The sequence below is a fragment of the Rhinatrema bivittatum genome, chromosome 5 (genome assembly GCF_901001135.1).
Source record: "Rhinatrema bivittatum chromosome 5, aRhiBiv1.1, whole genome shotgun sequence".
NCBI classification, from domain to species: Eukaryota; Metazoa; Chordata; class Amphibia; order Gymnophiona; family Rhinatrematidae; genus Rhinatrema; species Rhinatrema bivittatum.
In genome coordinates this window covers 125,909,726-125,933,133 of record NC_042619.1, presented here as the reverse complement: position 1 = coordinate 125,933,133, position 23,408 = coordinate 125,909,726, and the positions used below count along the sequence as shown (strand labels likewise).

Sequence of the window (23,408 nt, the reverse complement as noted above, 5' to 3'; positions counted from 1 at the left end):
GAGTGGATCATCTGTTGCATATCATTTGATAGGCTTCCTCGCATAGTTCCCACTCGCCTGGGTCGAGATGATGCAGACTGAGAAAGTCGGCTTGAATGTTGTCCACCCCGGCAATGTGAGAGGCTGCGATGCTGAGCAGATGTTGCTCCGCCCAGGCGATCAGCTGTTGTGCTTCCTGAGCTACCGGGAAGCTTCGGGTTCCTCCCTGACGGTTGATGTATGCTACCGTGGTTGCATTGTCGGAAAGAACCCATACCGACTTCCCACAAAGGAGAGGTTGAAGAGCGATTAAGGCTAAACGAACCGGTCTGGTCTCTAAAAGACTGATCGACCACTGCGCTTCCTCTTCGGACCACTGACCCTGAACAGATATATTCTGACATACCGCTCCCCAGCCTGAAAGACTGGCGTCGGTAGTGACCACAGTCTATTCCGGAATCTCTAGCGGTACACGTCGTTGCAGATTCGCTGTCTGTACCCACCAATCTAGGCTAGAACGAGCCGTCTCTGTAAGAGGAAGGGGAAGGTGGTATAGTTCCGAAACCGGATTCCAGCGTGAAAACAATGCAGACTGAAGTGGTCTCATGTGCACAAAGGCCCAGGGAACCAACTCCAGAGTAGAGGTCATTGAACCTAAAACTATCAAATAATCCTGCACACAAGTAATAGGAATAGACTGTAAGTCTCGAATTTGTGATTGAAGCTTGAGAAGGCGATGCTCCGGAAGGAACACTATCCCTTGAAGAGTGTCAAACCGTGCACCCCAAAAACTCCAGAGATTGGGAAGGTAATAGGTGACTCTTGTCTTCGTTTATCACCAGCCTAGAGACTGCAAAAGGCTGATTACCCTGTTGATTGTATAACAACAAAGAGATTCCAACTTCGCTCGAATCAACCAGTCATCCAGGTACGGATGTACCAACAGGCCCTCCTTCCTGAGATGAGCGGCCACCACAACCATTATCTTGGTAAATGTCCTGGGAGCTGTGGCTAATCCGAACGGGAGAGCCCCGAATTGATAATGTTGCCCTAGAGTGCAAATCATGAGAAACGTCTGATGATCGGATCGAATGCAGATATGAAGATAAGCTTCGGTGAGGTCGAGAGATGCTAGAAATTCTCCTCTGTGAACCGAAGCTATGACAGACCGAAAAGTCTCCATCCGGAACTATGGAATCCTTAGACAACGGTTGACCCTTTTGAGATCGAGAATGGGATGAAAGGTTCCTTCCTTTTTTGGGAACGACGAAGAAAATTGAATAAAGACCTTTCCGATGTTGGAACTGGAACTATAGCTCCTAGGTCGCTTAAACGCTGTAGCGAGTCTTGGATTATGAGACGCTTTTGTAGGGAAGAACACGGTGAAATAAGAAACAGGTGGTGAAGCCGCCGAACAAAATCTAAAGCGTAACCATGATTTATCACTGATAGAACCCATTGATCCGACGTACATCTGGCCCATTCTCCGTAAAACAGAGACAGCCTGCCCCCTATGATGGGAACCGGAGAAAGGACCGGCCTTATCTCATTGGACAGACTTTGTGCCTCCTGAGACTTGGGAAGTTCCAGGTCTACCAAAGCGGCGGCCACGAAAGGACTGAGACCAATTCTGTTGTCTACCTGAAGACTGTTTAGCTGGAGGAGCTGATGGACGAGAAGAACGAAATCTTCTGTTAGACCGAAAATGAGAGCGATATGAAAAGAGCTTCTAGGTCTAGGACGATCCTCTGGCAATTTGTGAATCTTATTTTCCCCTAGGGACAAAATTAAATCTTCCAATTCCTTATCAAATAATAATTTTCCCTTAGAGGGTAAAGCCCCTAATTGAGCTTTGGAGGATGTGTCTGCGGACCAATTCCTCAACCAGAGAAGTCTGCGAGCCGATACAGAAGCAACAATAGAGCGAGCCGAGGTCCTAATGAGATCATATAAAGCATCTGCACTATAAGCAACTGTAGCTTCCAGTCTACCAGCCTGAGCAACTTCCTCTTCAGAGGGGGAAGAATTCTTTTGTAAAGCCTGGACCCATCTTAGTCCAGCTCGCAAAGCCAAGCTACTACACATGGCCGCCCGCACACCAAGAGCAGAAACCTCAAAAATTCGCTTAAGCTGAACCTCCAGCTTACAATCTTGGAGATCTTTAAGAGCCGTAGCCCCAGTTACTGGAATAGTTGTTTTCTTAGTGACGGCTGAAACAGCGGCATCCACCTTAGGAAATTTTAAAATTTCCAAAGCTTCCTCAGGTAATGGATACAAATTTTCCATGGCTCGTGCTACCTTAAGCCCCAACTCAGGAGTATCCCACTCCCGGTACATAAGGTCAGTGAGAGAAAGATGAAAAGGCAATGATGTCGTGGGACCTCTAAGGCCAAGCAACACTGGGTCAACGCCACCCATCCGAGAATCCTTCACTGGAGCCTCGAGATCCAATTCCAGTAAAATTGCTGGAATTAAGGGACTAAGTTCCTCTCTTCTAAACAGGCGGACTACTTTGGGGCCATCCCCATCCGCAACATGAGGGTCTGAGCTAATACTCAAAGCAGGGTCTTCATTTAAATCTCCCTCCAGCAAGGACTTGTCCAGGATAGGTAAAGAGCCATGCTCAGAATCATCTGAAGAAGAAAAAATTGTCTGACCCGGACGAAGGGGATGCTTCGGAGCTGACCCCATTCCCAAATCCGTGGAACTAGCCCTTTTTAGAGGAACGTGGCTTTAACCTCTGTTCAGATGAGAGACTCTTATGTCTCTTATGAAATTTCTTAGATTTGTAAGCTTTGCGAAGAAAACCCCCTGAAAAGGCAGAAGAGGAAGAAGAATCTGAAATCTCCAGGCTTTCAGCCGATAAATATGACCCTGTTTCGCGCGGCTTGTCCCCCCAGGGACCGCCGGCTGTGGCGACAGTGGAGGCGGGTCAGAAGCACCCTGAATAGCTTGTTGTGTCACCACCCTCAGAGTAGACAGGAGTGCCTCAGTTCCAGCACTGTAGCGAAATGAGTCCGGGGCAGGAGAGCAGCTGGGCCGAGGTTTTGGGGCCGCGCGAAGTGGCTGAGTCCCTTTTGTTATCGGCAAACTTGATGAGCCTTCCCCCCCCAGGGAGACAGGATGAACAGAGACTCTCCCTGGAGAGACGCGCGTGCGCATCTCCACAAACGCGGCAGGCCGCACCTCGCGGCATTATAAAGAAAAACAGCGCAAAATAAAAAGTATGAAATAAACTAAAAATCTAAAAGAAACCCCGGCGAAAAACAAAGGCACGGGCCCACTGAACACCAAAAGGTAAGTAAACAACGATTCAGCTGTGAAGAATTATTTTTATTTTTCTTTATTACCTGACCGAAACGCCGCGGCCTCCAGGAGCTGCTCCAAGTAGGGTGAGTGAGCCGGGTCCCCCGGTATCACCCCTGCCAGGAGTGGTTGCTGGGTTCAAAACCTCCCCAACTCCGGCAACCTCAAAAACCAGGAGGGATAGTCCTCCCAGGACTTGGCAACCTCCCGGGAGGCAGTGAAACGGCTGTGAAGAAAAATAAAACTTTTTTTTTTTTTTTTTTTAAATAACTTAAATGAAAAGAACAGGCTCTCTTCAAAAGAAAAAAAAGTCTGCAAAAAATTAACTCCTAAACTACCTGACTAAAAAATAACAAACTACCACAGACTGCAGGGGTTAGGAACGTCCACCTCTGCTGGGAGACAGAGAAATACTGATTGACTGCAGGTGGTGCTCCAAGGTATACGTCGGAGTCATTAGAATGTTTTCTCTGCCTCCCTCTGCTGGATTGGTGACATAATCCAGGGTCTGGACTGATCCAGGTACGTACAGGGAACAGTTTTTGGTTTTTTTTTTAAACAAAAACTTTACAAAAGAAAAACAACCAAAAGGAAAAAAACCCTTAAAGAGTTACTTCCCTGAGGGTGCCGGTGGCGGACAGGAGGGGACCTCTGGGCACGAAGAGGGAGCCAGTCCCCTGGCTATCAGTGGCCTCGGAATCCATGGGCATCTACAGCCAAGGGTATCCCCCCGTTCGCCCGACTCAACTCAAGGGATGGCCCACCAAGGAACCTGGCACCTCGAGGAGCAGCTCCCAATAATCCAACTCCAGATCAGACAGGACTGCAGTATGCACCTCTACCAGCTGCTGGAGACAGCGAGATACTGAGGGACTGCAGGTAGCATGCTCGGTTATGTAGCAGTGCCTCAAAATTTTTTCTGCCTCCATCTGCTGGTAGGGATGCATAAACCCACTGGTTTGGACTGATCTAGGTATGTTCAGGAAAAAGACAGAAGAGTATTTTGAATGCAGTATCCAAGACAGAGTGGAGATCACATCAAACAAAACTGATCAATTTCTTTGATTGGGTAATCAATAAATTACACATGAGGGGTGAGCATGGGATATGGTGAATTTAGATTTCAGCCTTTGGACACTGTTACACACAGCAGGCTCATAAATAATCTGAGCAGTCTAGAGATGGCTCTTATGGTGGTAAAACTAGATTAAAAGCTGGTTGAGTGACAGGTAACAGAGGGTAACAGTAAATGAATTCACCCCAAGGAGAACTAGGAAGAAAGGGTGCTGGCATAGAATGCCTCAGGGATCAGTCCTTGTTCAGTTCTCTTCAACATTTTGATAGCAACGTGCAGATGGATTAGAAAAAAAAGATTTGTCTTTTTGCACATGATACCAAGATCTGCAACAGGATGAACACCTTAGATAGATCAGGAAAAATGTGGTGTGATCTAATAGAGCATATGGCATGGTCAAGAATTCGGTAACTAAGATTTAATATAAAAAAAAATGCAGAATATCCTTGGGATGCAGAAATCCAAGTAGAAGATTTGGAGTGAGAGGAGGGATGGGAGAAAATACCACTGTGCACCAAAAAGGGGTGGTCGTTTCTAATGGCAAGACTGCAAACAGTGCAAATGGGTAGCGGAAAGAGCCAGATGAATATGAGGGTGTATGGGGACAGATATTACTGGCAGACAAAAAAAAAAAGGTGATAATGCCTATGTACAAATCATCGATGAAAGCTCATATGCAGTAACATGCCCAATTCAGCAAGCTGCTTCGCAAAGGATATGTATTGAATAGAGGCACTTCAAAGAAGGGCTACCAATAAAATGAGATTTAAGAACCTAAACATGTACACTGGAGAAAGCAAGGGGAAGAGGAGGGATACGACAGAAACATTCAAACAACTTAAAAAGTAAAATTAATGCACAAGAGGCAAGCATTTTTCAGTTGAAAGAAATTCTTAGAACAAGGGGTCATAGTATGAGTCAAAGCACAGTCAGAAGTAACAAGGAAATATTTCTTCACAGAAAAGATAGAAACATGAAAATTTATGGGAAGTTATCAGAATTCAATAAAGCATGGGATAAGCAGAGATAATCTTTTTATTTTTTAGTGGGGGCGGAGAGAGGAGGGCTGGAGTGAAAATAAACTTGGAGTTCAAGTAGGGTCTGTGCTACTGCAACAGGAAGGGGAAATGGGCAGACTACACAGACCTTTTGGACAGTTCTGTGTTTCTCTGTTAAGATGTCATTTCTTAATCCATATTCTTACCATCTCGAGTTGTTTCCCATTCTGCATTTTCTTCTTCACTTTCTGGCGTTCTCTCCTTGGTGATTTTTATATCTTCTTTCTCTCTTTGTCTCCCTCTTGAAGACTCCTTCTAAAAGAAGAAAGAACAAGTAATAAAGCACTTGCATAGAACAGCAGTTATGACCCTAACTGCAATAGACTTCCAAGAGGGCAATGGGGGTGACCTGCATGCAGCAGCAGTTATGACCCAAACAGCAGTGGCAAGATTACCTTGAGGGTCTGGTGGTTAAGACCCCAATAGCAGTGGTATGGTTGAACAGAGCTTCTAAGAAGGCAACAGGGTAACCTGCATGGAGTAACCATGGTTAAAACAACCAACTTCAAAACAAGGGGGAGGTCGGATGCTTTGGATAACAGTTTCATTAATTTCGGTAACAGAGTGGATTATTAGAAAAATGATAATAACAACACAAGGAAGGGGATCTGACTGTTGGATTTAGTGTTGGTCTTGTAATAATCATAGTGAAAGATGACAAGGGCAGAAATGGCCGATCAGTGGAGGTCAACTTGCTTGGGACTGATATAGAGGATTGTGGTGGGAAAGGGGTGGGGGTTCGAGAAAAGAACAAAGGGGTGGGGAACTGGTGTTAGGCTGGGTAGGGGAATTTATATACTCATCTACCCAAAGTGGAAGAAATGCAACTGGGTAGACCAGTGGCGTAGCCAGAATTGATTTTTTGGGTGGGCACAAGGTTAACATGGGAGGGCTGTAGGCATGCAGGTCTACTAGTTGTTTTTTTTACTGATAAATAATGCCAAATTATGCAGAATAGCATTCACATCTACGCCTAAGTATGAGGTTTACTTAATGATACAAACATAATTCACGGTGATTTGTGGTACTTTAGCCTTCTTATTATTACGATTTTATACACGGCTCCTACCTGTCCATAAATTTTGAGAGAGCGGTTGTGTTGCTTATATTTAAATTGCTAACATCTCAAAATATAGATATATATTTTTACCTTTGTTGTCTGATCTTTGTATTTTTCTAATCAGTTGGTCCTGGTCTTTTTCCCATTTTCCCTTATAGCTCATTTCCTAATTCCTTTTCAGTGTCTTTCTTCTATTACTGTCTTCTTCCCTTCCACACACACACACACACACGCTTTCTCTCACAGACTCCCTCTCACACACTCAAGCTGTCACTCTCATATGCTCTCCCCCCCCCTCCCCCAAGCTCACATTCAAGTTCTCACTTTCTCACCCCTCCCCAGGCTTATATTCTTATGCACACACAGACGCACATCCAGGCACCCATTCTCACCCACACACATAAACCCAGACTCCTATTCTCACCCACAAACCCATGCTCCCAGTCTCACCCACACATATTCAAGCTCCCATTCTCATCCATACATATACACATTTAAGGTACTATTCTCACCCACACATACACACATTCAACCACCCATTCTTATCCACATATTCAAGCTTCCATTCTCACCCACCCACACAAACCCAGGCTCTCATTCTCACCCATATATACACACATTCAAGCTCCCATTCTCACCCACCCACAAACCCAGGCTCCCATTCTCAACCACACATACACACATTCGAGCTCCCCTTCACCCACATATTCAAGCTTCCATTCTCACCCACATACACACCCAGGCTCCAGTTTTCACCCACACACACTCCCATTCTCATCCACACATACACATTCAAGCACGTGCACAGCTTCCGCTTTCTCCCCCAGAGCAGGAAGATCAGCTGCCTCTCCTGCTGCCACCGGACTCCTGCTATCTTCGGGCGTCAGGCCGTACTGCCCGCCGAACTTCCTGTCCGGGGGGGGGGGGGGGAGCGGAAGCGCATCGCACAACGTCCGCTTCCTCCCTCCCCCCCCCCCAAGCAGGAAGATCGGCGGGCAGTACGGCCCGACGCCCGAAGATAGCAGGAGGCCGTGGCAGCAGGAGAGGCAGCTGATCTTCCTGCTTTGGGGGAGAAAGCGGAAGCTGTGCGCGGCGCTTCCGCTCCCCCAAACAGGAAGTTTGGCGGGCCGTTTGGTCCGAAGATAGCAGGAGAACGGGTGGCAGCAGGAGAGGCAGCTGATCTTCCTGCATTGGGGGAGGAAGCGGAAGCTGCGCGCGGCGCTTCCGCTCCCCCCCCCCCCCGAACAGGAAGACCGGTTGGCCATACGGCCGCAGCAGCGCTTCCCCATGTGTGCCGTGATGGCGCGCGAGGCGTGGGTTCTCTTGTTCGCTGTCGCGGGGATGGGATCCCGCGACAGCCTTGCAGTTCCGGTGCCAGTTGGGTGGGCCTGGGTCTAAGTTGGGTGGGCACCTGCCCACCCAGGCCCACCCGTGGCTACGCTACTGGGGTAGACTACATAGGCCAAGTTGGTTTTCTTCTGCTTTCATTTACTATGTTACAAAGTAACAACTTTTTGTCTTTTTAGATTTTAGCATTTCTGACAAAGAAATTTAAATTAATTGCAATAGCATTACATTTGGACAGTATGTTTCACATGTGATCTGCCTCAAGCTAACTTGTATGTGTGAACAACACAAATCTTAAAAAAAAATTAAATACTGTATGAATCTTTACCAAATCTTTTATGAATACCAAAAAAGGGCTTCCCGCATGACAACGCTTGCAACTCCAAAATCTGTATGGCTAAGCAGCCACGAGAAACATTGCCTTCAAGGTAAGCTGCCTAAGTGAAATCTCCCTAATAGGATCAAACTGCACACCTGATAAGATCAATACTAAATTGAAATCCCAAGATGGAACCGGAAGTCGCACTGGAAGCCTAATATGCTTCACTCGACTAAGGAAGTGCAACACATCCAGATAAGAGAATAAAACCTTACCTATTACATGCCCCTTGTAGCATGCAATAGCAGCAACCTGAACCTTCAAGGAATTAAGCACCAAACTCTTAAAAAGTTCACAGTAACATAATAGATTTTGGCAGAAAAAGACCTAAATGACCCAACCAGTCTATCCAGCAGGGGCACCAATGCTAGCCTAAGGAGCCAATGCCTATCAACACAACATTGCTCAAAAACTCTCCAAATGCACACAAACTAGAGAAGTGGAAGGCTTCCTGGCCTTTAAAAAAAAGAGTATTTGCCACTTCTTGGGAATAATCATTTTTTGCTACAAGTGCCCTTTCAAGTAAGGCAAAACTGATCCAGATACTTGTGCAGAACTAGAACCTGAGACAATAACTCTCTGCGCAGAGGGAATCTTAATGATGTTTTGTGCAACAACTGCATGAGATCTGCATACCAAGGGCATCTCAGCCAGTCCATAGCCACCAGAATTACCAGACCCAGGTAATTTGAGATCCTCCGAATTACTCGTCCTTATCAAGGGCCATGGAGGAAGGATGCACAGAACCTCCCCTGCCAGGCAGTACTGAACCAAGTTGCAAGAGAAAAGGTACAAAGAAGGATGACCCCCTCATGAGGAAAGGGTAAAGACATTACAGTTTATCCATTTAGAGAAGAGATGTCTGAGGGATATATGATAGAGGTCTATAAAAATGTATTTATTTAATAAATGTATATTCCACTGACGTGCAATTCTCAGTGGATCACATCAGCACATACACAGTTAAAACATGACAAAGCAAAACAATATCAGCAATGTAAACAAATACAACAGAAAAATTCATATATGCACAACATTAACAGAAAACCAAAAGAGAGTTCACAACAAGCAGAAGATGCTATCTAGTAGGTGCCATAGAGAAGGTGTGTTTTGAACAATTCCCTAAAACAAAGTAAGTCTGACTGTACCCTAATCTCATTAGACAAGTTATTCCACAGACTAGGGGCAGCAACAGAAAACATTCCATTTTGGGACAGTCATAGCAAGTTTAATGGACTTATGAGATGGCAACTCCAAGAGATTTTGCGAAGCAGAGCACAGCACCCTTACAAGGTGATACTTCTGAAAAGCAGAAACTATACATTGTAGAGCAAGGTTATGAAGGGCTTTAAAGACTAGGCTTAACACTTCAAAGTGAATGTGACTAAATCAGTTTTCTTTCAAAAAATAGAAAGACTAGGGGACACTCCATGAAGTTGGTAAATAGCATATTCAAAAGAAACTAGAAATTTTTGGGTCAACACACAATTAAGTTCTAGAATTCATTGTCATAAGATATGGTTAAAGCACTTAGCGATGCCGAGATTAAAAAGGATTGGGGCAAGTTCCTGGAGGAGAAGTCAATAAACTATTAGCAGAGGAAACTTAGGAAAAAGTTGCTACTCATCAATGCGTGATAGCAGCATGGGATCTATTTGTTTGGGATCTTGCCTGGCTTGGTCACTGTTGGAAATAGGGTACTGTGCTTGATGGACCCTCGATCTGACCTAGTATGGCAATTCTTGTGTTTTTATGTTCTTAACCAGAGCATCCAACCTGGATGAACATCTCTTTCTTTTTTGACTGATAAATCTGCTCACCTTTGCATTCTTGGAGGTGGCTGTGAGATCCATCAGCAGAAATCTCCACCTGGCCACTATCTAAATCGAACACCACCTGAGATAAGGACAACTCTCCTGGATCCTCCACATGGTAACTGAGAAAGTCTGCTTTTACATTTTCCACTCCCGTTATGAGTGAAGCTGAGATTATTTTCTGATTCTTCTCCACCCAATGGAGCAGCAGCTAAACTTCCTCTGCTTCCTACAGACTCTTGGCACCTTATTGATGGCTCACATATGCTACCACCATGACATTGAGAAATTATTCTGAACTCCTGACCTTTTAGCACTGAACTGAAGTGTAGCAGAGCCAACCAAAAGGCCCTCCTAATAATACACAGACCATCACTGACCAACATACTTGAGCAACTTGACTCAGAAAATGAGTCTCCCATCCCTTTAGGCTTGCATCCATCATCACGGTCACCCAGACAGTGGGCTTGAAATCTCCACCTAATACCAGATTCTTGGAATTCATCCACCACTGCAAACTGCTCTTGATCTCTCTTGGTACCAGCAGTCAAATGGAGTAATCTTGAGACTAAGGATTCCACCTGGCATGCAAGGCTCTCTGCAGGGGCCTCATGTAAGCTCTTGCCCACGGCACCAGATCCAAGGCTGCCACCATGGAACTGACAAGCTGTAGATAACTCCACACAGTCAGAAACCTGGACAACAACAACAACTGAACCTGCTGGTGCAGTTTTAGAATCTTTTACTCCATCAAATGAACATGACCTTCCTTCATGTCAAATAGGGTTCCCAAGATACTCCAGTCTGAGAAGGCTTCAAATTGATTTTGAAAAACATCTGAAGCACCATCTTGATGATCAGCAAACTCTGCCCCCTTTATGTTCCAGGAGGAACAAGTGTCAATCAAATCCAGGGATCTACAAATGGCAGTGCCCCATGTTTGTTTTCTTTTTAGGGGGCTACAAGACATCTGCTGCCTTTATGCTGTGTGAATGCCCTATGTGCCCCACTAAAATCTTAGGGTAAATCATATAATTTTCTTCCTTAAAATGTTACGAACGTCAAAGATCAACCCAGTCTATACTTGTAGAGTCCAGAAACTTATTGTGAGCTGGAAGAGAATGAGAGAAACTCTTACACCTATCCTTCATTAGCTTTGACACTTTTGAATCGCCCCAGAACTTGTGCATCATTCTCTAGATTCTTTCCAAAGGGCATCTTAGTCAGAATGGTCTCTACCAACCAATTTCACAGCCAAAGAAAATTGCCTTGCTGCTACTATAGATATCAGTCCCATGACAATCCATACTAAAACAAAGGAGGCATCTGCTAGATACACAGTCCCCAGCTCCAATTGAAGGGATTCATCCACCACATCCCTCCTTATGCATGCTGCACCAAACCTTGCAACTATACAGCTGCAAGCTGCTACTCACACTGACAGCTTCATAGGTTTGCTACAACACTATTTTCCTATCCTTAGCATCCTTCAAAACCGCACCATCTTCTACCAGAATTGTAGTTTGCTTAGTCACTGAAGAAACTAGCACATTCACTTTTGGAAACCTCAGCTTCTCTCTCTCCTGAGGCACTAAGGATATAATTAGGCCAGTGCTCAACCACCTCTAAAATTTGCTTCAGGAGAAACCCACTCCAGATCAATCAGATCGTTTACCGTCTTATGTGGCGGAAAGGATTTGGATGGCTTTCTAATACTGACCATAATGCGGTCATCTGCTGAGCTAAGAGGCTTCTCTTTCTTCTCCTCCACTACATTCAGCATACTCAAAGATTGCATAATTAAGGATGCCAGGTCTTCCTTATGGAAGAGATGCACCATAGAAGAACCATCCTCCCCTTCAGGAGGAAATTCACCTCCTCCTTACTAGTTGCATCAGTCATCTTTTTAAAACCATCAAGGGAATCTTCATAATTTGAAAAACTAACCTCTTCCAATCTCCTTTCTTCCACATCCCTCACCCCAGCCTCTTTCTAAGCAAGCCCCCTAATTCACAAAGGGCTAGAAGACCTGGATTGGATCCTGGGACCGAACTCTGTCCCATAGTAAAAGCCTGTTGTAAATATTTTAAAAATTTACTTGTGCAGGCTAAGGAGAAAGAAGCTTCTGTTGGAGAAAAAAATAATCCTCTGAGGGCCGAGCCATAACGGAATCTCCTGTAGACCCCCAGAAGCCAGCCCATTGGAAATGAGGAGGAAGACACATCATCTTCACACCTCACAGACCTAAAATGGCTCCTGAGCCCCAAGTTGCTTCTGCTTTGGCAAAGCTTCTTCTTTTTAGATATATCTTTTTTTTTTTTTTACTTTAGCCAGTCAGGTCGAAAATCAGGAGAGCAGGAAAAAGAGGAAGAAAAAAAGACTGGTGGGGGAGGAAGGCAGAAGACCATCTAGCCCAGCCCAGAACAATTCTGGAAGCCCCTGACCAAGGTTCTGCTCAACTGAAGGAGGGAGTGAGCACCAGGCTTTCACCTCAGAAGCTGCCTTTTTCTTTTTTTTTTTTTGTTTAATCCTCCTATGCTAGGGCAATACTCAGAGGGAGTACGAGCTAATCTCTCATCTCCAGGTAATACTGGCAGGCTGCATGGATGCATATAAGGGTTATCAGCAAGCCTGTTATTCTCTGTTTCCATGTACTAGTCAGTGGGCATAGCCTATTCATTTGAATTGGTCTGACTGGATGAAGAAGTATATATATACATTTTTGAAGAGTATTTTTAATAACCTGATGGTACTAGCTATAATTTACATCTTTTTTCAAAATTATATTTCTATTAAATTTTCCAAATCAATACATACAACTCTTGAAACACTTAAGCCAAATACAAAAGAAAGAAAAAGAAAAAAATTATGAATAATTATATCTGCCTAAGGATATAAACACAAATAATGACAAGAATCCAACAGAGCTCCTCCACAAGAAGGAAAGTAAGAAAAGCACAGGAAAAAAACCACCAGGCAAACATTTCAGAAAAAAATAAGACATCAAATGCAAGCTTTTTAAACCTCACATAAGAGAATCAGAAACAAAACTTTTTCTAAACCAGATTCTATGTTCTTTGCCCTTGTCCTTCTATAGGAAAAGAACAAATTAGTCAAAGTCCCCAAAATATACAAAAGCTTCTAAACTAAACTGGATTCCAATGGAAAGTGTGTGCTGCCTCAGAAACTTAGGAACGTCTTCCTTCTGGCCTGAGTAGTCTGAGATATATCTCAGTGTAACTGAATTTTCATACCCAAGAACAATTTTCCCAATTTCGGTAACAAAAGCTTCCATACTTAGACAACTTTCAAACCGGTGTGCATATTATAAAATAGTCTGGCTATGCGCAAACACGCACCAAATTTTAAGTGGACGCACGCATAGGCACATAAATCCTGCTTTCACCTTGTAAATCGGGGAATTTTAAAAGGGGCATGCATCCACACCATCCCCAGTTTAACCAGTTCATCCAGTTAAAAGCTAGGTCCTCCAACCCATCCCCCTCCCCCCCCCGTAGTTTGATAGCCTACCCTTGCCCTAGTTACCCCAGACCCTTTGAACCCCTCAGAAACGGCTCAATCATTTTATTACTTACATGTCCTCCATAGCAGAAATAAAGTTACGCAGCAGGGACCTCGGCGCGCACTGGGGCGGGTAAGGATTTAAGCACACATCTCTTGGCCAGGTCCTGAAACACTCATGCCCCATGTGCAGTGAGTTTTCTGTGCGTATCTGGGTGCTTTTTAAAACAGGGTCGGCATGCGTCAGCCCAGCTTATTCGCACATCGGGCTTATAAAAATCACCTCTTAGTGTCTATCGGGCTCCAAAACAAATTAATCAAAGTCTGCATAGCACAACTGGTAAACTAAGTTATCTAAAACCTGAGAATAATTACTGACCAATTTATCATTATCAGTCTTTTTCTGGTATAAAGAATTTTCTGGAGGAAAATAAGAATTCAAAATTAGCAGAAGACAAGAAATATGCAGACACTACCAATTAAACTTTTTAAGAAATATGCATCAACGTGCAATCAACCAAAGAGAACCTGCTCTTAAAACTTTTCAATTCAAGGCGTTTTCCATAGATTCCAGTTTTTTTCCTGATTACAGTGTTTTCTTTAGTAAGAGTGAAATTAACATCCTTTACAGACTCAGTCTTTAATGTTAACTGCTGAACAACTTCTTGGATTTTAAGCACCACAGTTTCTTGAGTAAAAACATAAGTTTTTCAATCAAAAAATGCAGTTTCCAAAACAGTAAGTTTATGTAAAAGTGTTTCCCTGATTGGGGGAATTACTTTCCTTATCTGTTGCAAATACACCTCATAATTCATCTCTGAATTTCCCAGTATTTCCTCAATAGACTACATCAAGGTGTAGTTCAGTCTTAACTCAATACAACCGTCTTTCTAGGGTAACCTGTCCAAGACACTCTCACTCTGGTATCGTCTCTGGATCTCTGAAAAACATTCATCAAGAGTAGAGATTCTGGGCCTGAGGTCTCCTCAAAGAGCAAATCCAAAAATATCATTATGCTTCCCATGCCATTCACAAATGCCTCTCCAAGCCCAGACTGCTAATATAAAAAGGCATCTATCTGTCCCACAATTGATACTGTTGTGGGATTCTCTGTTACTTAGGTCCTCAACCTCAAACTTCCCTTCCTCTTAGTCACAGTAGAAGTTTAATTTCTCAGTGAAATTACCAAAAAGAGCTTCAACAAAAAAAGTAGCAGTAGTTCCAGAAAAGCTGGATACCACCTTGTGCTGAATTTTAGGTGCCCAGGCAACCTGACTGATTTTTTCCAGCCCTTCTCTGTATCTTTTACTTTCATTCCAGATATAGGGAAATGGAACACTGTGGCCTCAAATATGTTTGGAAATTATATTCTAAGATCAATATCAGATCATTCAGTGATCATGACAACATATGATGTTCCTCAGCATAGGCATCTTTACTTGCAAATCAGAAAAACTCTTTCTTGGAATACTTCAAAAAATTGGTATTCTGAGCTAAGGACCGAGCTGGTTCAGGATGATCGATGCCATATATGTTCCTCAGCATATAAGGTCTCAATTTGCTGTAAAGAAAAAGAACCCATGGTCCATCTCTAGAAATATTTATTCTTCCCACCTTCCTGAAGCCGTTCAAGACATGTTACATAGCAATACAACAATCTATTGCATTGTACTAATTGCTATCCACATTTATTCTCTAGGTTTAGTAGCTCACCCAGTCCCATGTGCTAGAGGGGGTGTGAAAGGTACATATGTGCACAGGTTGCTACCTTCTCGAGCTCAGTGAAATCGGAGATTGTTTCTATCACAGGATCAAATTTCTCTTTGACCCCTGTGCTTGAATTGTTAGACTACTGGGATGATATTAGATTACTTGGGTATTGCAGAAAATTTAACATCCAATATCTACATGTTGCTAGATCATGGCTTTAATTTGGAAAACTATCCCAAGAGTCAACCATTGCTATCACCAGGTCTCTGATGTTGCCTTAACGGAACAATTAACAATCAAGCTGCTTGATTATGATTCGCCATGCCCAAGAAAGATAATGATCAGACTATTCTAACAGGTTTGGGGGTTTTTTTGGCTTTTTTTTATTAGCTATGCAATGACTATTCTTTAGGGATCACCAGGATTCAGGTTACACTGGTAAACAAATTTCTGGGAACATTTTGTTTCCTCCACAACCTGCGGTGAAACAAGTAGACTAACAATCTGAACACAAATATGCATTTATTATATCTGTATCCCGTACCGTTTGCCAGAATAGTGCGATATACATTAAGCATTGTTACGTGTCTGTAGTGGCATAAGCTATAATGGCAATTTGGCACCAGAAAACAAAACTAAAAATGTTTTGCCGCAGATTTTCATTTGTAATCACTGTCCGACGCTTCACAGATGAGAGTCCAACAATAGTCACCCAGCATGAAGGGGTTCCACTTGCCTTGATACAGTTTCTCCATTTTGACAATGTCTTGATGAAACCTTTCAAACATGTTCTTCACTCACAAAGAACATGTTCTTCACTCACAAAGTTGTCTGGGAAGAAGTCTAAGTGGCAATGAAGAAAATTTATCTTCAATGACATGTTGCACTTGATCAATTTTATGCCTGAAGCAGATTTTCAACCTGTTCGACAGTCTGCTGCCTTATAGTTGCCTAGAAAGTGACAAACTACATTCTTGAAGGCTGCCTACGCAACACGTTCTGTACCTTGCAGAAGACCATCAAAATGGCTGTCCATCACAGCTCGAATTTGTGGGCCAACGAAAACACCTTTTTTTTTTTATCTTGGCGGCACTTATGCATGGAAACATTTGCCGCAAATAATCAAAGGCTTTACTTTGCTTGTTCATTGCCTTAACGAAGTTTTTCATCAGCCCAAGTTTGATGTGCAAAGGTGGAAGAAATATCTTACTTGGATCCACCAATGGATCATGCGCAATATTCTTCAGCCCTGGAACCAACTTCTTGTGGAGAGGCCAGACTTTTCTGATGTAATGCAAATCTCTTGATCGACTGTCCCACTCACAAAGGAAGCAACAATACTTGGTGTAACCAAGCTGCAGGCCCAGTAGAAATGCAACTACCTTATTTATTTATTTATTTATTTTATTTATTTAAGGTTTTTATATACCGGCAATCATGAGCACATATCTTGCTGGTTTACATGAAACGGGAGTGCATTAAATACATCAACTAGAACTGTGGTGATCGAAGGAGCAGTTACAAATAACAAGGGTAGCAGAACTTGGATAAGAAGGAAGAGATAGGAAAGAATAAACGGTTGAACGGTATACAAATAAATTAAATGCTATGTAAAAATGGCATGATTAATGGCTGAATATTTGAAGATCTTGAGATCACCACACAAATTCCAGTTGTACCTCGAGTATTCAATGTGGTTCAGCAGTAACTGCATGTTCTCATACGTTTCTTTCATATGTCCGACAGGTATTGATGGATAGATATTGCTATTGTGCAGCAAAACAGCCTTCAAACTAAGATTGATGAATCAATAAACATTCGCCATTCTGTTGGGTCATGGTCACATCCGAGAGCACAAAACAATCCATTGATGTCACAGCAAAAAGTCTGTCTACTTGGTTGAAATATTTTGTCAAATCTTCATGACTACTGAGAAATACTGAAATTTTCGTATCAGATGACAAAAGATTCCATACTTGCAGCCTTAACCCAAGCAGCTCCACCTGACTCTTCGATAAAGCCAAATCTCTGACCAGATCGTTCAGCTCTGACTGAGATATTAAATGAGAATCGTTGGATGTTGATGGCACAAAGTCAGGATCAGGTCAGGTTAGGACTTTTCAGCTTGGAAAAGAGACGGCTGAGGGGGGATATGATAGAGGTGTTTAAAATCATGAGAGGTCTAGAACAGGTAGATGTGAATCGGTTATTTACTCTTTCGGATAATAGAAAGACTAGGAAGTTAGCATGGGGCACATTTAAAACTAATCGGAGAAAGTTCTTTTTTACTCAACGCACAATTAAACTCTGGAATTTGTTGCTAGAGGATGTGGTTAGTGCAGTTAGTATAGCTGTGTTTAAAAAAGGATTGGATAAGTTCTTGGAGGAGAAGTCCATTACCTGCTATTAAGTTCACTTAGAGAATAGCCACTGCCATTAGCAATGGTAACATGGAATAGACTTAGTTTTTGGGTACTTGCCAGGTTCTTATGGCCTGGATTGGCCACTGTTGGAAACAGGATGCTGGGCTTGATGGACCCTTGGTCTGACCCAGTATGGAATTTTCTTATGTTCTTAACTAATGGAGGTATGGGAATAGCTGCAATAAAAATCTCAAAAAAATAAAAATAAAAATCCCCAAAAAATTACAGAAAAGCAGAAAATATTCCTATTCTGTTCCTTTTTTTGGTTCCTCTTACTTAATATCATTGCGATATTTAGTCGGAGGAACCGAAATAAAAAAATTCAAAAAAAAAAAAAATGTGCTGGCAGCCAGGTTAGGAAAAGGGATGCTCAATTAACGAGCATCCATTTTCCTAACCCATTGTTGTGCACAGGTTAGGAAAAGGGACACTCATAAAACTGAACATCCATTTTCCTAACCGGCTGACAGCCACCTTTCCTGGGCACCTGCTGCCGAGGAGGCGCTATGGGCGCACAATTTCCCCTAAAATCTCATTTTTACTGCGGCACCCAATTTAAATATTAAATCAGGTGCCCGGGAGAGGTGTATCGCGTGCATTAAGGGAGCAGGCGCTCAATCATGAGCGTTCGTTTAACACGTGCCGATACTGAATTGGCCTGATAGTATATAGCATTTGGTTGACTGCAGGAAAAAAAAAACATGACAAAGCACCGGTTACTGGAAATATGCCAGCAAATGCCACTGCACACAAGCTTCTTGTAATATTACCTTTACCTCCTCCTCCGGCACTGAACAATCTGTAAGAATCACATAACAAGAAAACTTTTGGAGCCACATAAATGTATGGCATTATTTAGGTGAGAAACTTTAATGCTTGTGTTGTGTCTTCATTCTTACCCTTGTAGGAGAGGTCGGTTCCTCTGCACTACGCTTCTGTGGTTCTGCTTCCACTTCTTGACGCTTGTTCTTCATTCTTTCCCTAAGATCTCCAGTAGGCCTGTCTGGTGACCTGAGCAACACAAACACAAAGAACCACATTGTAACACAGATTATTCTTACTGTTAACATACTTTCACTCACTGGCCCTATGACTTGGCACTGTTTGGGTGGGTCAGCTGAGGGATGGGGGTTGTTGTTGAATGTGGAGCTTCAGCGATGCCCTGGCTGGTATACAGGAGTACAGGCGTGGAGGTGGCTTTCCTTACAGGCCCTGGAACAGCAACGGCAACTGATGAGGAAGCAACTCATTTACCTTCCAGCCAGAAATATGATTTTACATTAGAAGCAGTTAGTGTGCTTGTATGTCCAATAATAATAATTTGCATTTGTATAAAATCTTTTACCCAAACAGGATCCCAACATCCTTTGCAATTCCACCAGTTAAGAAAACGTACATTCACCTCTGGGGTGGAAGGCCAGGTCATCGGCTAATGTGCATGATATACATGACAGCTTGAAAGGGAGAAACGAAAGGACAATTATTATTAAGCATTATGGTTTCTCCAAGGGTGTAGCTAATGCAAGTTTACACCCCTTTTGTGCTAAAGCATTGCTAGACAAAGGCTAAAAAGAGAAGGCAGATAACTGAGTTACCTGCAGCACCAAAATGTCATAAATACATTATTAGGACCTGTGCGTACCTTTCTGAGTTGGCAGTGAGTGTATGTGAAAGGAGAAAGAGCTATAAGAATAATCAATAGGCCCAAGGGCAGCTTGGAATTAGATATATCCTGGACACTGTGCTAACATGCTTTAGCAAATGGGTTTCATTCAAAAAACAGAACAAACAAGATAGGCCTTACATTTGTTAAGTTCTAATTAACATTAGGAAATTAAAGCTGGGCAGAATATGCAGTGAAATGATCTGCTAAACCCACAGAGATTGAAACTCCAATGTCACAGATGCAAAAACTTCAGCTTGCAAAGAAAGTTTTGTAACAGCAATAATTAGGTTACCCAGCAATGGCAGTAAGATGTTCGGTCACACTAACACACCAAGGTCAATATTAAGTTACATGGCCAAACCCCAAAGATTTTCAATTTCCGCCCTGCTGACTGGCAAAATTTTACCTAGGGCAGGGGGAGGGGGGAGGAGGGGAAATTGTTCTGGGGGTTGAGCTTGGGTTTAGCCGGGTAGCACCAATATAGGAGACACTGCTCTGCTAAACTTACCTGGTTAAGGCTGGTTGGACTAAATGCTGTCCTAAAAAGTTATCTGAGTAACTTCAGGAAATGCATTCAGCAGCTGACTTACCCAGGGATCCCGCCTAAAAGCTACCCAGGTTTCTTTACTTGGGTAAATTCCCGCTTACTGCCTTGCTGAAATCTGATCTCACTGTTAAGCGACAGATACAATAATAGCTGAGTTCTGGGACATTAGTTGTTATTTGCATTATTTTTCTATGAGCTAAAAAAAAAAAAGACATGTGTAACTGCCAGATAGGTATAACATGGCTGCTAGTAACACATACTAAATATAAGCACAAAGTAAAAATGCCTGGCAAAAACCAGCTGTCAGACTGTCAATATAAAAAGGCTTCAAAACAAATATTCAGTATACCAGCAACTAAGAAAATGACTCTACATTACTAACCCAACTTTTCATGTCAAAGAATATCCTTCCCTTCATAACTATGGTGAGCATACTACACTTTTAAATCACATTTATTACAGCTGTTTAATTCCTACATGTCTACCAAACCCAAAACAGGTCACTTGATTTCAGCGCAGTGCTTTATAACATGAGATGAAGTTACTAGAGTAGCGAACACAGGTGTAATGAGAATAGGGGATGGAAATGAAACAATGTAAACCCTGCAGTTAACTGTGTGGGATAGTGTCTTTTTTTTTTTTTTTTTTTTTTAACTTTAGCTTTGAGTGATCACCATAGTAACAAAATCAAGGTCAAACAAAATCCAAACTGGATGCTCTACTGGCTGCCCCTGCCTCCACTTCTTGGTTGAAATTATAAAGATTATGTGAAGGGAGGGATTTGGCAGTGATATTTTCGTCAGCAACATTTCTCAATATCACTGCCACCCAGTTTCTTACATGGAATGGAAGGCAGAAGACAATCTGCTGGGCCAGGTACCCAAATGACAGCTGCTTTTAGGACTGAAATTAATGTTTTGCTTGTATGGTATTACTCTCCACTTTTAGTTTATTGGTGTATCGTTCCTTTAAAAGCATATTTTGCTTTTCCTCTATTTACCTCTGTTTTTTTTACATAAATGCTAAAATTGTGGCCTTTACTATTAAAGAGCGGAATGCCATCATTTCGGAGCTAATACACCCAAACGGTTTCTTTAGCACTGCTGAAAGTGACAGGAACAGCACATGAGGATACACTACCAAAGCAGGCCGCAGAGGCTTAGATTAGGGAGGAGTATGGGGAAGAAACCACATAACTCGCAGATATATTTAAGCGGCTTTTTGTTTTTTAATTTGCATTTGACAATACCTGATATAAGTTCAGTGAAACTGAAATGTTGGTGTTCAAGCTTGGATTCATGTTAAAAAGTTTGTTTTCTCGCAAAGGAGGCCTTGAATTGTTTATATCACTAAGGTTGTGATGCCACTAGGGAATGCTGCTTGATCTTCACACGCATTCGGTAACACTGGTGCTATCAGAATTTATATTGACTGGAGAGCTGATGAAACTAATATTTTTCATATACAAACTACCACATCACTGGATGCTATTTCGGAGCCCATAATGTTCAATCCAGCAATTACACAATGAGAAAGAAATAGATCTCAATCCTGCAATTTGAACATTTTAGAAATTTCCCTTACAAGCACTGCAGATTTTTCTGGTTTTTTCTCTTTTTACCATGATGAACTCAGCTAAAATATAAAACTAAGTAACACTCAGCTCCGGCATATAAAAAATACATGTGCTGTGGCTCACTGGATATAGCAGTGGAAAAAGTATGACGACTAGTACATCGTTCTGACTCAAGCATGAACTCTGAAGCCATGGTAAAATTACTTCCAATTACAGTTAGAGAAGTAAGTAAAGCTGTAGTGATAGGATCATTTCTACAGTAGCTACTAAGATGTGTGCATGTGTCACACTGAGCAGAAAAAGACATCCACCCCAGAGATAATTGAATATATATATATCTCAAGAAAGGACAACTAATATGAGCCAGGATCCAATTTGGATAAAAATTTGGATTTACAAATGCAAATAATTATTATTCAAGTGGAAATTCTGGATTTACCTTCTGTAACTGCCGCTAAATCCTTTACCTCTCGGTGAAGGGCCATGTACGAACCTGCAGGTGTTCCCATAGAGGCAGTTGCCAGTCTTCAGCCAGTTACGGCATTGAGTCTGCAAGACAGAAATGAGGGTGGAGATTTCAGGTTAGCATTCCTAGAAATTAATGTTCATGTTTGTGTAACAAAACAATATTCTGAGAAATCTCCAGGAGTTACTCTACACCATCCACATCAACAAGATTTCTGTGTGACCACACAGCAAGGATTAATCAGATAGCAGCTCAACCTGACCTCTGACTGGACCCTGAAGAAAGATCAGAGAGCAGTCTAGGAAAAAAAGCTATAAACAAACATCTTTTGTTTACAGTGCAACATACACCAACAATACCCATTAGGGAGCACTTTTGGGGAGGAAATAAATTATTACTGACCTGAATTTCCTTTCCTCTAAAGAAGGCAAGCCAATCCACGAGTGGGTTATGCACCTTTACCAGCAGATGGAGACAGAGTAAAGCTAATGTCAGCCCACCAGTATCTCTGGAAAAGCCAAACTGTGGACAAACTGATTAAATTTGAGCATGACTATTATCAACCAACCACTCATGCTTCAACCAATTTGAAACACTGAGTTCAGCCAAATGAATTAATATTCATTTAACAGAGGGGCTGGTTATGACACTTACCAGTCCTTCAACAAAAAAAAACAGGAATATGCTGCATCATCCGTAAATAAGGATGAACTAAAAGGCAAGACAGCAGCCAAGAGCGGGTTATGGATTGGCTTGCCTTCCATAGAGGAAAGGAAATTATCAGGTAAGTAGTAATGTCTCCTTCCTCTGCACTCAGGCAGGCCAATCCACACCAATAGGATGTACTCAAGCTACTCCCAAACAGGGCGGGAGGCTGCCCGTGGTTACAGCAACCATGCACCTCCTGAGCCTGAACGTCCAAGTGGTAATACTTGGAGAAAATGTGGAAGGAGGACCAAGTCGCTGCTCGGCAAACCTTGTTATATGTAACTTGTTATTGCCTTCTTGTTATATGGTTAACTATTTAGTTAGTCCCTACGTTCCATGTAAACCGATCCGATATGAATCTTTTCATGAAGGTCGGTATATAAAAATGTTAAATAAATAAATAAATAAAATAAATAAATAAAATAAACAAACAATGGAAGGTCTGCCCACAATACCGCCAGAGCCTTAGTGGAATATGCCCTGCCCTATATAGGTAGGCAATAGAAGATCTACAGTCATACAGTCGGTCGAGATGATAACTCTTACCCAACAGGCTATAAATCACCCAAATCCCCGGTTTACCTTGTTTATCTCCACCTCAGAACACAAACAGGTGCTCAGACTGCCTGAAAGATTCAGTAAACTTCCAGAACCACATCCGATGCCACTCGACATGCAAGACATGCCACAAATGATAGTCACATTCTTCTCTATCCCTGTTCTGAGTGGACATGGGCATATAATAATTTAAATAAAACTCCAAAACCACTTT

The 23,408-nt window shown here is 42.5% G+C and overlaps 1 protein-coding gene across 4 annotated transcripts in view; it reads right to left on the bottom strand.

The window, feature by feature from the left end:
- The window catches only part of ZC3H13 (zinc finger CCCH-type containing 13), a 230,261-nt gene that overhangs the window by 187,403 nt on the left and 19,450 nt on the right, over nt 1-23,408 (bottom strand). Inside the window, exons 3-5 of one of the 4 annotated variants that reach the window (XM_029602891.1) lie at nt 21,902-22,011; nt 18,573-18,684; nt 5,565-5,670 (exon numbers count right to left, since the gene is read on the bottom strand). In XM_029602891.1, coding sequence (XP_029458751.1) covers nt 5,565-5,670; nt 18,573-18,684; nt 21,902-22,011 — 328 coding nt within the window. Of the gene's footprint in view, nt 1-5,564; nt 5,674-18,572; nt 18,685-21,901; nt 22,012-23,408 lie in introns of all 4 variants that reach the window. The other 3 variants (XM_029602893.1, XM_029602890.1, XM_029602892.1) reach the window with 3 other exon arrangements.